The sequence below is a fragment of the Pristiophorus japonicus genome, chromosome 4, assembly GCF_044704955.1.
Source record: "Pristiophorus japonicus isolate sPriJap1 chromosome 4, sPriJap1.hap1, whole genome shotgun sequence".
NCBI classification, from domain to species: domain Eukaryota; kingdom Metazoa; phylum Chordata; class Chondrichthyes; family Pristiophoridae; genus Pristiophorus; species Pristiophorus japonicus.
Genome location: NC_091980.1, coordinates 48389615 through 48406511, shown reverse-complemented (window position 1 = coordinate 48406511; position 16897 = coordinate 48389615). Strand labels below are relative to the sequence as shown.

The 16897-nt window shown below is 48.2% G+C and overlaps 1 protein-coding gene across 4 annotated transcripts in view; it reads right to left on the bottom strand.

The window, feature by feature from the left end:
• The window catches only part of LOC139262893 (organic cation/carnitine transporter 2-like), a 162750-nt gene that overhangs the window by 25593 nt on the left and 120260 nt on the right, over positions 1–16897 (bottom strand). For 3 of the 4 annotated variants that reach the window (XR_011592991.1, XR_011592990.1, XM_070878149.1), the window contains exons 6-8: positions 15103–15203; positions 4714–4928; positions 1509–1691 (exon numbers count right to left, since the gene is read on the bottom strand). Coding sequence is in view for 2 of the 4 variants with exons in the window: in XM_070878149.1 (XP_070734250.1) it covers positions 1509–1691; positions 4714–4928; positions 15103–15203 (499 nt within the window). In the remaining 2 variants the exon portion in view is untranslated. Of the gene's footprint in view, positions 1–1508; positions 1692–4713; positions 4929–15102; positions 15204–16897 lie in introns of those variants that run through there. The other variant, XM_070878150.1, reaches the window with a different exon arrangement.

The following is a 16897-nucleotide window of genomic DNA, read 5'->3' as shown; positions in this document are numbered from 1 at the left end:
TTTCGGGATATCTAATTAAAATTACAGTCCCATGACCCGACAAGAACATGTAAAAAAAGACTTTGTCAGCTTTAGGCAGGTGTTGTTGTCCCCTGGTCAGCACAGCAGGTTAAAATTAACAGTCAGTTCCCGATGGCTCCAGGGTGGGTAAGTATCCTGGGAAATTAGAATTGCCCAGTCGGTTAGGAGATGCACAAATTTTTAACTTCCATAATATGACATCGCCTTTTTACACATTGCAAGGTCAAAGTAGCTCTGTTGCTTGTTATAGTCAAGCTGGCTAGGATAGTAGAGGGTGTTAGAGGTCTTCCCTCTATGGCTTCTGACCTCTCAGGCCATTTCTGTTGTTGCACTTCCTCTAACATTTCTAGCAAGACAAGACTTGGTGGAATACCCATGCTGCTTTCCTTGCAATGGGGGAAGATTTCTCTGTGTGCTATGGGGAGCACATTCACAAATTAATTTAGAATGAATGTGATTATGACTTTGCTACAGATTATTATTTTAACAGGACAAAGTTAGTCAATGCTTGATTAGTGCCAACATATAAATGATTATACATTAATGCATACTAAGTACATGTGTTTGTTCTAATGGATACAGGAAGTATCAGAATTATCCTACTGGTTAAATTTAGAGACATTCCGATACTGCATCACTGTGACATTTCGATGGGAGAGGTGGCGTAGGCAGTCAATGCTACATCACCACACCCACACATTCCTTTCCCGCCATTCTACTGTTCCGAACCTGCCATTCTACTGTTCCTAACCTTGCTTCTGAGATCAAAGGTGGTGGCATTTGAGTGAAAAGTGAAGAGATTGCTGCATTGCTTGCACTTGATAATAGTTTCACAATGGAATGCTTGCAGGCACCAGGGTGAAATTAAATTCTGAATTCATTACTAGCCTTTCTATAGCTTTGCAAAGGAAAAGGTCATCCATAATCAGTGCACTATAAAGTAACAGAGATGGATGAACAATAACAAACAAGCCCTTCAGTAGACATGAGGAGGAAGCTCTACAACTCCTGGACACTAGGGAGGTAGGGGAGATGGAGAAGCTAGGAGAGCCGTCAGGTTCTGGTTGGTAATGAGATGGTTGAGCTGCAGTACTGTGAGTGGCTTTCAAACGTTCTGATTAATTGAAAGGACTCCTATTATTGCTAAGTCACTTCTTCATAATGAAGATAATCACAATATGAAGATATCATTTTTAAAAATTCACCCAGGTTTCTACAGACATTCATTGCAATAATTCTTCTCCTCAGATGCCACTACTCTTAGTCTCAGAAAGTGGGATAAAGAACAGTGGATGGTAGGAGAGAGATTATGTTGTTCTGAAAAGGGAGTACAGCATTTTGTGCATATTTATTGCTTCATTCATCTCTTCATTTACACCACGTGCACATGAATGGGTGTTGATTCGGGAATGGTTGGTAGGTATCGGAATAATGCCAGAAATGTCCTTATATTCTACCTACATATAGAAGTTAAACTATTATCTTACCAAGATAAAAAATATAAGGTGAGATGATGCTGCCCAGCCTGCAGGCCATCGAGCTAACTCCGACACCCATGTTTCTTACTACAGTTGGATACAGCTCAGCTGTGTGGACATAAACCATGGAGAAAGCACATGTGGTCCCAAATTTTCCAATCATCACTAGCACTGTCGTAAGTATTGAAAGATCTAGAAAAAGCACATGTAACCATAAACTTAATGGAAGTTGCACTGGCTTACAAGCATCTGTCTATATAATCCTGTCACACACTTGACAAATGGCTGATGTTTCAAATACATGCTTCTGGTACTTGCCAACTAGGAGTACATGTTGGGAATTAATGGTGGTGGTCCCTATCCATTAAAATTAATGGATGGAAAAGCATGCATCCACAATTTACCGATATATGTTCCTAATGGAGGAGATTCTGCATTGAAAGCATTCAGAAAATGGGCTCCTTAATGTTGGTGTTATAATTACCTTGCTCTTGGATCCACTATCCACTCCCCCTCCGATCCTCTTCACACACCCCCAATGATCCCCTCTCCTCTCCCCCATTTGATCCCTTCTCCTCCGCCCCCCCCCCCCCCCACCCCACCCCTACAGTCCCCTCTGCCCCCACCCGGTTATCAACGGATCCCTGACCTTCTCTGCACGGAGCCAAAGAAATGCGGCAGTGCAGGCCGGAGCCACAGCAACGTTGGGTACTGCAAATGCGCAACCGGATTGAGTGCGTAGTATCAACCAGACGTGCAGGAGCAGAGACGCAAAAATGCGGTGCAAATAATTACTCTGCATTCTAACCCATACTTACTTGTTCAGAACTTGCACTGTTCATTTCATAATCTTTTAATCTGATTGGTTAAGGAGATACACAGTTGTTCACTCAGGTCCCAGATGCCCTGTAGAAGGCGCTGCACCTATTTGATCTCCCACTTATAGCAACTTGCCATACAAAATATCATGCCGATTAAACGGGCAAGTCTAATTAATGGTGGGTGCTGTTCATTGATCAGTTACTGGAATTTCTGGGCCAATAATGTAGCTGTAAACCATAATATTTTGAAATAGCTAATGAATATTTTGGAATATCTGAACAGATGTTCTGTGTAAGAAAGTAGCTCGTAAAAACAAGTAAGGTAGCGTGGAAATAACCTCGCAAAATGCTGAGGTCTGTGAAAATATCCTAACAAATGTTGAGGTGTGTCAGTGAAATGGCTCCTAGAGTTCATAAAGTGAAAAATATGCTGTGTCAAAGGTCAGACAAGTGTAATAAGGATCATGGGAAAGCTGAGAAATAAAAGGGAGTTACAGCAGAGTTGTCACATAGCAGTGATAAGGGGTATAAAGGGAAATAGTCTACAGCTAGACGGGATCTACAATAAATCCTTCAGAAAAGAGGACTGTGGCTGGCATAGCTCTTGAAACAAAGATAATTCCCATATTCTGTTGGTTAGGTTGCCTCATAGCACTAAATGTAGTGATGTTCCCTTACTGCTATGGTCATAGAAACAGAAAATAGCTGCAGGAGTAGGCTAATTTGCTGATACTTGAAGTCAGTTATAAACAAAGATAAAATTATTATTTTTTAAATATACATCTTTTGTCATGCCTTAATTCCAGGGTTTTAAAATTTTTAGCTAATATTTCATGGAGTGAGTTGACAGAGGGGAGGTGTTCGAGGAAGATGGTGTGTTGACAATGTCAAAGGCTGCATGGAGATTGAGGAGGATGAGGAAGAATAATGCATCATGGTCACATTCGCAGTGAATGGGAGGCCAAGTTTCCCCACAGGCACTGCCGATTTTACCAGCAGGGCCTAAATTGAATGCCAGGCCTCAGTTTCCCGCCCGCAGACAGCCAGCTTGAGAGGCAGCTTTGCTGCAGGCGGGTAGGCCTGAGTTGCGAGGGGTCGGTCCAGGGGAGGGGATCTGCAATCAGTTGGGCGGCGGGGGTAAGGAGAGGTTCGGCAGGGGTTGCCAATCAGGAGGGAGGGAGTGAGGAGGGGGGAAAGAGGATTGGCAGGGGTTGGCAATCTAGGGGAGGGGGAAAGAGAGGATCGTTTGGGGAGGGGGGGAAGGAGAGAGAGAATCAAGAGTGGGGAGGGGGGAAGAGAGGACTGGGAGGCGGCGGGGGGGAGGGGGGAGAGGATCGGGAGGCAGAGAAAGAGAGAGGATCGGGGGGGCGGGGGGGGGGGGAGGGAGGGTTTTAAGATCGGCAAGCGATGGGAGATGGTCGGGGATTTTGAAGGGAGGGGGGTGTGAGGCCAGAGATCCGGGGGGGCGCGGGTTGCTGGAGGATCGGGGCCAGCTATTGGAGGATCGTGGCTGGCCTCATCATCGTCATTGGGGGGAGGGGTTGGGGCAGGAGCCAATCGGAGGCCTCGTTGGGGAGGGGGTGAGGTGGGGAGGTTTAATCGCGGTGGGTATAGTCAGGTCTGTAGATCAAGGAGGTAAGTATAAAGCCACTTACCTCCTGGATGCAGCAGTCCCCGCCTTTGTTTAACTGCCGTTTTTTACAAATTATGTGAAACCCGTCCTCATGCAGTTACATTCAAAATGGAGGGGAAAATAGAGGCTTCCAGCCTCATTACAATATTTAAGTTGACATAATGGCCCCTGGCAGCAGGTTGGTCGCCTGTTCCCCCGTCCTGCCACCGGAAAAAGAGGCCGTGAGTGGCTTGGGGGTGGGAACAGATCAGGATTCACATTTGTTAACAATTTAACTGCCCCCACCCACCAAACCCACCTGTTTTTTGATGGGAAAATTCCAGCCTATGTATGTCATATTCTAAGAGTGTCTTGGCTCCAATTCTGGTATTTAATTGCAATGACATTAAAGTAATATTCAGCTGATCTTTGGGTAAAATGTAGGGATTTGTATAATGAGGGATGAAAGGGTGGTTAGACAATTGAGCTCTTCTGCCAATCCTGATGTGGAGTAAAGTATGGGGTGTACAGGGGTGGTCTGGGGTTAGTAACACACCAATTTTCCCTCCCTTATGCTTCTTCTCTCAGCACCTCATCCTTACAACACAGCTACAATCAGTGAAATTGTGATGGGTCTTCATAGATTTTGGAACAGTGTGCCAGAATGCTAACATCTCCAGGATGACACCATCTATATATTTCAATTCATCATGACATCCTACTTTAAAATGTTTAACGAAAGACAGGTTATGATCATTTTAGCTACATTGTAAAAAGTTACTTGAAGGTATGAGCTGGATGAAGAACAGGACAACTCCACCAAGAAAAAGTGAGCCTGAAATGCTGAACCTGCGGGGAAACTTCTGGAGAAAAAGCCAAGCTGCTATATAGGCTGGAACTTCGATGGCACCAGCGAAGAAACAGTTCCAGTAGTCATTTCCATGGAGATTGGGTGTGCTCAAAGACAGGCCAAAGTATCCAATTGCTAGAATCATCCTGCAACAAAACGGTAAAATATTCTTGTAAAACGATGTTTTAAACTTTCCTCACCCACACCTTTTTTCATTCTGGATTTACTAGGATTTTCTTTCACCCTCATTTGTGCTCCGTGTTCTACCTATCATTTCCCACCAAGAGGGTAGGCAGCAGATCTGCTCTCCATACTCTGAATTAATGCCAAAATATTAGGTGAACTGGAACATTCCCAGCAGGCAACTAGCCTTCTCTCCATTGAGAAACATCAGCATCTCTATGGGCCCAAGTTTCCACATGATTCGCGCCTGATTTTTAGGAGCAACTGGTGGAGAACGGACTATTTTAGAAATCGCAATTCTCCACATTTTTTTTTCTGCAGTTCTAGTCAGGTAGAACAGTTCTAGTTTAAAACAGAATTTTTTCATCAAAAGGGGGCGTGTCCGGCCACTGACGCCTGATTTGAAAGTTTCCACAGTGAAAATGTACTCCAAACTAAAGTAGAATGGCGCCAGTGAAGATTTTTGTAGAACTGAAAAAACCTGTTCTACACATTAAAAAATCAGGCGCAGGTTACAAATTAGGCATCCAGAACGAGGTGGGGGGGAAGGGAACTCATTAAATTCGACAATAAATCCTTATTTATACTTCTACAAATATTATACAAATAAATCCAACCTGAATAAACATTTATAAGCCAAGAAAAGATTAAATAAACCATCTTCCTACCTGTGTGAAAGTGCTTCAGCCAGGGAGAATTCTGCAGCTGTTCATGCCGCTGAGCAAGAGAGGGAGGGAGAGAGAGGATGGGAGAGAGGGGAGAGAGGGAGGGAGAGAGGGGAGAGAGGGAGGGAGAGAGAGGGAGGGAGAGAGAGAAGGGGAGAGGGAGAGAGGGAGGGAGAGGGAGAGGGAGAGAGAGAGGGAGAGAGCGAGGGAGGGGAGGGAGAGAGAGAGGGAGGGGAGGGAGAGAGGGAGGGAGGGAGAGAGAGAGAGGGAGGGGAGGGAGGGGGAGAGAGAGAGAGAGGGAGGGGAGGGAGGGAGAGAGGCAGGGAGAGAGGGAGGGAGGGAGAGAGAGAGGGAGGGGAGGGAGGGAGAGAGGGAGGGTGGGAGAGAGGGAGGGAGAGAGGGGAGAGAGAGAGGGAGGGGAGGGAGGGGGAGAGAGAGAGAGGGAGGGGAGGGAGGGAGAGAGGCAGGGAGAGAGGGAGGGAGGGAGAGAGGGAGAGAGAGAGAGGGAGGGAAGGGAGGGGGAGAGAGAGAGGGAGGGGAGGGAGAGAGAGAGGGAGGGGAGGGAGGGAGGGAGGGAGAGAGGGAGGGGAGAGGGGAGGGGAGAGGGGATGGGGGAAAGAGGGGGGGAGGGGTGGGGGGGGAGGAGGGGGGGGAACAGGGGTCGGGGAACAGGAGCGGGTGTCGGGTCGGGGGGGCGAGCGGGTGTCGGGTCGGGGGGGGGAGCGGGTGTCGGAGGGGGGGGAGCGGGTGTCGGGGGGGGAGCGGGTGTCGGGGGGGTGGGAGCGGGTGTCGGGGGGGGTAGCGGGTGTCGGGTCGGGGGGGGGAGCGGGTGTCGGGTCGGGGGGGGGGAGCGGGTGTCGGGTCGCGGGGGGGGGGAGCGGGTGTCGGGTCGGGTCGGGGGTGGGGGGAGCGGGTGTCGGGGGGGGGAGCGGGTGTCGGGGGGGTGGGAGCGGGTGTCGGGGGGGGAGCGGGTGTCGGGGGGGTGGGAGCGGGTGTCGGGGGGGGTAGCGGGTGTCGGGTCGCGGGGGGGGGGAGCGGGTGTCGGGTCGGGTCGGGGGTGGGGGGAGCGGGCCTCGGGTCGGGGCGGGGAGCGGGTCTCTGGTCGGGGCGGGGAGCGGGTGTCGGGTCTTGGTCGGGGCGGGGAGGAGCGGGTCTCGGGTGTCGGGTCAGGGCGGGGGGGGGGGGCGGAGAGCGGGTGTCGGGTCGGGGCGGGGGGGGGGAGCGGGTGGGGTCTGGTCGGCGGGGGGGGGGGGGGGTGGGGGGGAGCGGGAGTCGAGTCGGGTCGGGAGGAAGCAGGAGCTGGCCGTGGGAGGAGCCTCATTCACGCAGCCCCAGTGAGGCCATTGGGCCAGGGCTAGGGGCTGCGTGCTTCGGGCCCCTCCCACACAGTTCGGCGCCTGGAGCTACTGCACTTGCGTGCCGACTGTAGCGCGCATGTGCAGAGGTCCCGGCACTGTTTTCAGCGCAGGGACCTGGCTCTGCACCCCCCACAGCTCGTGCCGGCTGCGCCGAGTGCCACAGGATCTGTAAGTCAGTGGAGAATACCGAAGATTTTTTTAGGCGCCGTTTTAGGCGCGAAAAACGGGCGCCCAGCTCGGAGGGGCGCCCGTTTTTTTTCTTGTGGAAACTTGGGCCCTATGGAACTTTTTGGGAAAATCAAACGCTGTACACAATACCTGTATGTATCACTCCATTCCAATATTTATCCTTCCATTCCAATATTTATCCTTCCATTGGCTCAAGGGGCAGCATAACATAAGGGATGCCAATGATCAACTCAGAAGCTGAGAGACTGGGCAAGCGAGTTCCTTCTCTCCTATTCTCAGTGCTAGATGTATAATTTTTTTACTTTTACTTAAATTTATGAAAGTATTCCCATTGGTGTTATACTTTCATTTTTACATGGCTTGATACACTGCATTATTTTCTTCACTCTTCAATTGTAATATCCTTAAGTAACCCTATTCTGTCACACTATTTTGCATTACATCATCTCTCAGTTACTTTGCATATTTATTGGGCTAGATTTTTCACTTTTTTTGCATGCATAACGCCCACTTAACATCCATTTTACCGCTGAAATAAGGTATAATGCCCAGATATCGCCCATTTAGCCACAAAATATAAACTGATGCCCATTTTTTGGACACTTATCGCCGAGCGTTACTTTCCCCATGTACGTAACGCCGGGAAGAAGTAATACTGCCCGCCCACTTCTTTTGGGCAGAATCATCAGAATGGGCGAAACCAACGCCCATAATATCGCCCAGCATTACTTTCCGCACGTAATTAACGCTGAGATTCAATAATACCTACCGCCCACTTTTTTTTGTCGTAAAGATCACATTTGCCAAAACTAATGCCCAGCGTCACTTTCACCATCTCGCACACATCTCTGCCATAATATCGCTCACCCAAAACACCGCTCAGAAAAAGTGGAACTGTTCTGAACGAATCACAGCAGTGTGGGTGCCATTTTCAAAATCGCAGGTCGCTTCATTCAAAAGGCTGCTTCAACTTCGGGGGAGTTTGGATTGACTCTGGAGTTCTTCTCAGATGAAGTGACCATCTCAACAGACATATTTTCAGACTCTACACGATTGGGGTTGACTGTAGGTGTATTTTAGTGTGGAAATTATTGCTTCTGATCAATCGCTATTGTACTTTCATTGGAATGGGACCAATCATTTCTCAGCCTGCATCGATTAATACACAGGTGCTGCAGAGTGCAAATTGCTCAAAGTCCGATGCACATCATTATGTGCCCAATTTAAGACGTGCCAGAATGAGGAAGAGGTCCAGACCATACATACCCCGCACTTACAGGGAGAAGAGGTCTTACCTCGATGTGTCCGAGCACACCTGCCTTCGGAGACTGTGCTTCCACAAGGTGGTGATCAATGAAATATGTGAGCTCATCAGGCCAAATATGCAGCCTGCCATCAGGACTTCAGTGTCAGTTGAGGTCGAGGTCACCACGGCACTGTCTTTCTACGCGTCCGTTTCCTTTCAAGCCTCCACGCCGCGATTTCCCCTCTGTCTCACCATGCAATCCATCGCTGCATTAGACAGGTCACGGAGGCCCTGTATGCGAGAAGGATGGACTTTATCAGCTTCCCCATGACCATGGAGGCTCAGACTGACAGGGCTGGAGCATTCTACCGCATTGCTAAGTTCCCCAAGGTGCAGGGAGCAATACAGTGCACTCACATCGCCATGCGGGCACCTTCTCAGGACCCAGAGCTTTTTCGTAACAGAAAAGGATTTCAGTCTCTGGAGGTTCAACTAGTAGTCGACCACAACCAGATCATAATGTCAGTGAATGCCAAATGTCCGGGCAGCTTTGATGAGGCTCACATCTTGCGTGAGAGCGCTGTCTCTTCCATGTTTAAGAGTCAGCCACAAGGACAATGCTGGATGCTTGGTGACAACCGATATGGCCTAGCCACCTGGCTGATGACCCCGCTGCGTGATACTCACACAGAGGCCGAGAAGCAATACAACCAGAGCAGAGACACATGCAATGGGGTCCAGAAAACAATAACTGTGCTCAAGCAGCACTTTAGATGTCTGGAGCACTCAGGAGGGGAGCTACAATACTGAACAAGTAGCTAAATTCGTGGTCGTGTGCTCCATGCTGCACAACTTGGCTATCAGGAGGGGACAAGAATTGCCAGAAGGGACTGATGGTCCACCTCAGGAGAGAGAGGAAGAGGAGGACGAGCGACTGGATGCTGAGCTCAGGCCAGACAATCAGGCTGGCTATGCAATCATGCCCACGCCCCCCTCCAGACCGCAGAAAAGGGCCCAAGGTGGCTACATAGCTGCAAGACTCTTATGTCAGGAGCTCATAACTGAATGATTTGCCTGAAAGAACGTTGCTGTGAGTGGCAATGCTGACACACTGCTGTGTGTGTGCAGCTCAGACATCAATGGTGGGCATCACCTTGGTGCCAGTTAAAGTTTAAGTTGATTGAAGTTAAGTTTTATTTAACCCTTTCATGTTAAGGAATCACAAGTGTGTAACAGTCCAGCTATCTGAGACAATGTGTAACAAGGTTATGTTGAATAAAAAACATTTTATACGACTATTGGTCTGAAATCATAAGTATCACGGGCAAAAACACCCCACCCCCACACCACTTTTTCAACCACTGACATCAATCAAATGTTCAACATGTCCAGCAACACAGAATACAAAGGCAAAGCAGGAGGATGGCCCCCTCCCCCAATATATTACAACAAATTGCATACACCCAGATGGAGATATAATACAGCCATCACCTGCGGACATGCACCTCACTTTCTTTCCCCTCTCCCCTTCTTCTCCTCGCTCCATGGCGCCTGGCCGAAGAGCTCCTCAGGCAGTGCCTCATTGGGGGGGACGAAGGCAGAGGTGGTGGTTACACGGGTACGGGAGCAGGGGGTGCCGAGGTGGGAACATTCTCGGATCCAGAAGCAGGATATTGGTTCTGCCTCTCATGCGATTGGCAGTAGTGGTGCAGAACCTAGGGGCAGAGTGTCATGCTCGGGGACCACTGGGAGGCCTGTGCCAGCAGTGTTCCTGGCTATCGCCTCCAGGGCCTCTGCTATCCGCGGAACGTACTCAGTCATGGTGGCCAGCTGTCGTGATATGCTACCCAATGCATCGAGGATCTGGTCACCAATGTCTACAGTCCTCCTGGACAACTGTACCATCTCTCCGCTCTCGTGTGACGCTCGTGGAACAGACCTGCCGCGTCCACAAAACCTCCACGGGGTCGGCGCCGACCTAGGGGCAAATGGGGTGCCCTGTGGTGAGGTGCTTGGGCCCAGTACCTCCAGAGTGGAGGCGGGAATGACTAGAGGACCACTAGATGGCCTTGGGGTGGAATGGCTTCTGGAGCGTGGCGATGCAGGTTCCTCGAAGTCGGCGCTCTCATCCGTAGAGAACAGACCCAGCGGATTGACGGGCGAGAATCGGAGCTCCTCAGCACCAGATGTAGGATCGCCCGGCGAGTCCGGCCCCGCGCCCCCACCTTCTGGCCTCTGTGGTCTTGCCTGGGGTCACGCTGCTGGCTGAGCTGCAAAACACAAATGAGGTTTTTAGAGGAGAAGAGGTGCTTGGGTCACAAGGTGATTCCAGCGCTAGACACAGCATATGCACAACAAAAGCACCACCCGCTATCAAAATCATCACAGACATCACATTTCATGACTATCAACACATTCTGCATTGCAATGATTTTCATTAGGCCAGCATTATTTATAGGACAATTTTAGAAATCATCTATCATATATGATTGTTCGGATATAAGTGAGTGTGGCATCTATTGACTTTACATCACGCAATGTTGTAAACTGTATTCACGTGGCATCACTTCAGGGTCTGCAGATGCTTGCATGGCCGTCCGGGGGTACTTCCCCATGAGTGCAAGCACTCGCTCCTCCATCTCAGCGATTTTGCTGGGAACTGGTGGCCCCCCACCCGTTCGCCTCTGCATGGATCTCATCGTCGATAGCTTCTTCTGTAAAAGGTAACAGGATGACATGGCATGAGATCATTGCGTGATATCATTGCTAGGTACTGTCACAGAGACTGATACAACACATAACCGACAGATGTAATCATGATTATTATGATAATTATCATTCTTTACCTGAAGACGTACATCGTGACCACAGGCTTTGAGTACAACATTCCCAGGAAAGGTGAAAGACCTCACATCTGATTATAGTCACTCATGACTCTTACAAATCAAATTATATAAATACATAAGTACATGTAAATAAATGTAATACTTGCGGATCCGACAAGGTCTTTCCATCGTTTGCGGCATTGGTTGCCCTCATGACTTTGTTCTCGCCGACGAGACCACCTCTGCTATCTCGGCTCATATCTTCTGGTAGGCCTTTGGCGTGGGCTTCCCACGCCCTTCCTGGGTCAAATCACCCCAGCGTAACTCGACCTCCTGCAGGAGGGAGGCATTTGCTTCATCCGAGAACCTCCTCGCTCTTTTGCGTCCTCCAATGTGCTCCTCTCCCAGCTCACTGTTCTCGCCAGCATCGGTCTCCACAGTGTGCTGTGTCTCTTCCTCCTCTCCCTCCATTATAGACACCAAATTCGGGAAAATATCTGGCTGGTAACAGCTAATTATTTTCCCCCAATTTGCTTAAAGCTCGAAACTCTCCCTCCTTCCTCCCAAAGCAGCCACACCACACCCACACATGCCTTCACTCCCTTTCAGCTCCTTCTCTCTCTGTCTCCTCTTCTGCGCATGTCATGATGACACTTGACCTCCTGAATTGCGGGAATCAAGCGTTGCTAAGGACGGCGGCACTTTACGGTAGAAGGTCAGAGAGATTTAACTTTACCGCTCATTTCATATCGCTCTCGGTAACGCAAATTTCAAAAATGGAGACTAGGGGCTTTGAGAATGGGCGACAAGCCGGCGATCTGAAAACCCAGTTTTACTACCCACGCCAGAATAACCGACCATTTTTGGGCGATCTGCACAAAAGTGTAAAAGCTAGCCCATTGTATTTAATATAAACTCTCAAATAGTTACAAAAAGAAAATAAATTGTACGTGATGTATTTTGCAAGGAGAACACGGGGCAAATACCTGTTGGGAACCTCTGCAACTGATCGCTGCAGACTTTGTGGGGTCAGTGGGAGGTTTCTTCCTTTGCATGGCAATCCCACTAGGGGCACATCTAGGAGTACCTATCTGCAAAGGAGGCTGCAGACTATGGGGCTGATTGCTGGGTCTTGCAAGGGGGATGAGGGAGACATGTCCTTGTAAGAGGTGCAAAATGTTCTGAAAAATGTTGAGTTCATTTTTGGGGGGAGCCAGAGGATGAGCCAGTCCTGCACTTCCAAAGGCCCCACGTGCATTTTGGCAATTACGTTGGACTTCACATAGCTTACTGGCTACCAATGATCCATCCAACTGCTGAGAGACTGAGTGCGCTAGAACTGTTGGCACTGGAAGTCCCTCTCCTTGAAAACTGAAAACAAAGACAGAATGCAACCTGCATGCAAACTCACAAAATGTGGAAAAGCTGTCAAATAGCTTCAGAAAAGTTGTTTAGCCACTTAAAAAACACCGGGGGTCGAAATTGGCCCCTCGTGCGCCTGCCTTAAGCACCTTGGGGGCGCAAAAGGTTTTCACCCAATTAAGAGGAGGGGTTGCATAAGCCTAGTTTATATTCCCTTGAGTTTAGAAGAGTGAAGGGCTATCTAATTGAGGTCTTTCAAATAGTAACAAAACAATAGACACAGAAAATAATTCCCCTGTTGGGGGAATCCAGAACAATGTAGCATCATAAAATTAAAATTAGGCCATTTATGAGTGAAATTAGGAAGCACTTTTAAGAACAAATATAGTGGAAATCTGCAATTCTCCCTCCCAAAGGGTGCGGATGCTGCGTCAATTAAAATTTTCAAGAGTGAATGAGATTTGTTCGGCATGGTGTCAAGAGATAGGGAGTAAAAGTGGGTAAATGGAGTCGAGGTACAGTTCAGTCATTATCTAATTGAATGGCAGAACAGTCTCGAGGGGCTGAATGGCATACTCCTGTTCCTATAGAGGAGGTTACAGAGACAGGAAGAGGCAAGTCCATGAAAGGATTTGAACACAGGGATGAGAATTTTAAACTGGAGGCATTGGGGGGACTGAGAGCCAATGTAGATCAGCGAGTAAATGGGTAATAGATGAGCGGGACTTGCACACAATTCAGACAGTTGGCATCTATAGTATAATGGAGGGGAATGTTAACCCCCCGCCAAACATGGGTGGGTTAGGGTCGGGTGGGAGGTTAAAGAGTTAAAAAACTGAATTCCGACCCCAACTCACCCACTTCTGGTTTTAACAGATGCGGGATGGGGGTTGGGCAGCTAACCAGCTCCCTGGAGGCAGGTCACCCATTTAAATATTATAATGAGGCTCCGTGGCTCATGATGATCCACCATTTCAATTTATCTCTGGCTGTCTGCCTTTTCCTGGCCTCGGGAATCCCGTCAGCGAAAGGAAGGCGAGGACTCCTAAATCCATAACACTGGATACCTGTTGTATCCAGTGTTCCTGCTTCATCAACCACCCCCCACCCCGCACCCCAGTGATTGGACACCACTTGACCCTTTCGATCTCCCACTAAGGCTTCTGTCTCGGTCCCAACTCTCCCCCGAGGCTTCCAATTTTCCCTCCCGAGGCCTCTGATCTGCCCCCAACACTTCCGATCTGCAACCTGGTGCCGCAGGCCTACCTGCCCGACAGCCAGCCAAACTCCCCATCTGACTGGCTGCAGGCGAGAATCAGTGCATTGAAATTCTAATAACGCCCTGCCATTAAAGTAGGCATAGACTGCGGGACACCCTTTCTCCCAGGATTCCCAACTGCTTTCCAGCCCTACCCCATTCCCTACCCACCTCCAAATTAAAATTCCAGCCAATGTCACCGATTGGTGTTGTTGGGAGTTCAGAAAGGAAGAACATTAATTAGGCTGTTTAAATGGCCATTGCAGCTTATCTTTCTGTAAAAGAGAGACATTCAAATCTGACTTGTAGAAAAAGAGATGGATACTGTAAACCAGTTATACAGTAAAACCTTTAATGTACTCCTTAGAATGACTGGAAGCTCTGATTTATTTGGTAAGAAAGTCTGAGGATTTTTCTTAGCTCACATGGCAGATGAAATTCAACACCGGAGTGTGCATTTTGGTCAGAAGAATGGGGAGAGACAATACAAGCTAAATAGTCCAATTTTAAAGGGGTGCACGAAAAGAAACCTGGGGATATTTGTGCATAAATCTTTGAAGATGGCAAGGCAGGTTAGTAAAGCAGTTAATAAAGCATATGGGATCCTGAGTTTTATAAATAAGAGACAGAGAGTACAAAAGCCAGGACGTTATGCTAAACCTAAAAAAAAACACGAGCCCAGCTGGAGGATTGTGTTCAATCCTGGGCACCACATTTTAGGAAAGACGTTGAAGGCTTTGGAGAGGGTAGAGAAGAGATTTACTAGAATGGTTCCAGGGATGAGGGATTACAGTTACATGCATAGTCGGAGAAGTTGGGGTTGTTCTGTTTAGAAGGCCAAGAAGAGATTTGAAAGAGTTTTAAAAAATTATGACGAGTTTAGATAGAGTAAATAAGGTGAAACTGTTTCAAATGACTGAAGGGTCGATAAACAGAGAGTATAGATCTAAGGTGATTGGCAAAAAACAAGAGGTGACATGAGGAAAAACCTTTTTATGCAATGAGTGATTAGCATTTAGAATGTACTGCTCGATAGAGTGGGAATACAGATTCAATAGTAGCCTTCAAAAAGGAATTGGATAAATATTTGGAGAAAAAAATTTCAGGAATATAGTGAAAGAGCAGGGGAGTGGGACTAACTGCTTTGTTCTTCGAAAGAGCTGGCGAAGACTCGTTGGGCTGAATGGCCTCCTTCTGTGCTGTACTATTCTATGAGATTCTATGAAATACTCACCATACTAGAAGGTTTATGATAGTGATGGCTCGGATATAATGGGTTTTAACCAAGTGAATAATTGCATAAGACTGCACACTTTTAGCCTTCATATCTTCGAGCTGGAAGGAAAACAGAGGATTTAGTATTATTGCTGATTATTAGAAAATATCAGTATTATTATCTATTACTATTAGTTCGTATCGGGCATGGATGATCCAGAAAAGTTATATGAAAGCAGTGCAGTATTATCAATTGCATTTGTGGCTTCTTTCTTTTCCCTACCTTTGTCGGCTGTCGTGTTGACCCAGCACCGCCAGTAGATAAGAAAAGTGGGGCTCAGTATAAACATAATGGCCCCAAGTTTCGTCCCGCAGCGAAAACGGCGCACCTCCGAGCTGGGCGCCTGTTTTTCGCGCCGAAAACTGCGCCTAAAAAAAAAGTCCGATAAGCTCGATGTCTGCTTGGCGCGGCGCGCTCTTCGCAGCAGGGGGCGGAGCCTAACACTCGCGCCGATTTTCTAAGTAGCAGGGGGCGGGTACAATTTAAATTAGCCTTCGTGGTGCCGGCAACCCTGCGCGTGCGCGTTGGAGCGTGCGCGCATGCGCAGTCTCACACAAACATTGGCACTCGGCCATTTTTAAAAGGACTGCAGAAAAAGTGAAGATTTGTTTCTTGGACCCCTGCAAAGGCTTGTAATTTAATTTTTTTTGATATTTCTATGTGTGAGGGAGTGCTTTTAGCAGCACTGCTGAATAAATCACCTGCTGAAATCAGTGAGTTCAGCTTTTCACTGCTAAACTTGCAGAACCGGTGCTGCATTGGTGCATGCAAATTAAGGACTGTGTGTTTGGAGAAATAAGAGTGCCAATTCAACTTTGCAATGGATCAACGTCCACCAAGAACAAAGAATTTCTTGCATGAGGAAGTGGAGATATTAGTCAACGTAATTGAGCAGAGATGGCAGGAGCTAGATACCAGCAACAGAGGTCGCATAAAAGTACCACCTAAAGAAATGAAGAAACGCTGGAACCAAGTTGCAGAAGATTACTGCGCAGTGGTGCATACCAGGAGATCTGGAAGTCAGTGTAAAAAGAAATGGCACGGCCTTGGTCAAGTAGTTAGTGTAAGTAATATTTCCCATTTTTAATTTAATCGTAATTGTAACCTGGCTATCTGTATGTCCCACCTTGCAGACTGACACACTCTGTAAAAAGTTATATTTTACTCTTTGCAGAAGAAATTGGCCCACAACAAAAGGGAGGCAACTCGGACAGGAGGCGTGCCCAATCTGCATCCACTGACACCCTTGGACCAAAGGGTAGCTGCTATGATGAGTCGTACATGGAGAAAAGCAATCGGTACAGCACAAGCTGGGCCCGCACGTGAGGAAGAGGGTAAGTCCTGAAAATGCATCATGGCCCTTTAAATCAACCTTCTGCCTGGCCTGCTATGTGTGAGAGTACTCATGCCACCCACCCGGCCCCCTCCCTTGCTGTTAAACATTTGACTGTTCTGATGTATTTTGCAGAACATGATGATGATGATGATGATGATGCTGCTGCTGCCAACCCTGAGGATCCTGAGGGTACAGAACAAGGACCAGTACAACCAGCTGCAGACGATCCAGACTGGATGATGGCAGCGATGATTGAAATGTCTGCAGGGGAGAGCTTCCAATTTAATGTTTATGAGCTCCCATCAAGGGGCATCAGAGTTTCAACCCCTAGCATAGGTCTTGGTTCCACCTTCCATGGTTTCGCTTCCGATGTTGCGGGTCCCAGTGGTGCTGCTGGTATAATGCAGCATTCTACAG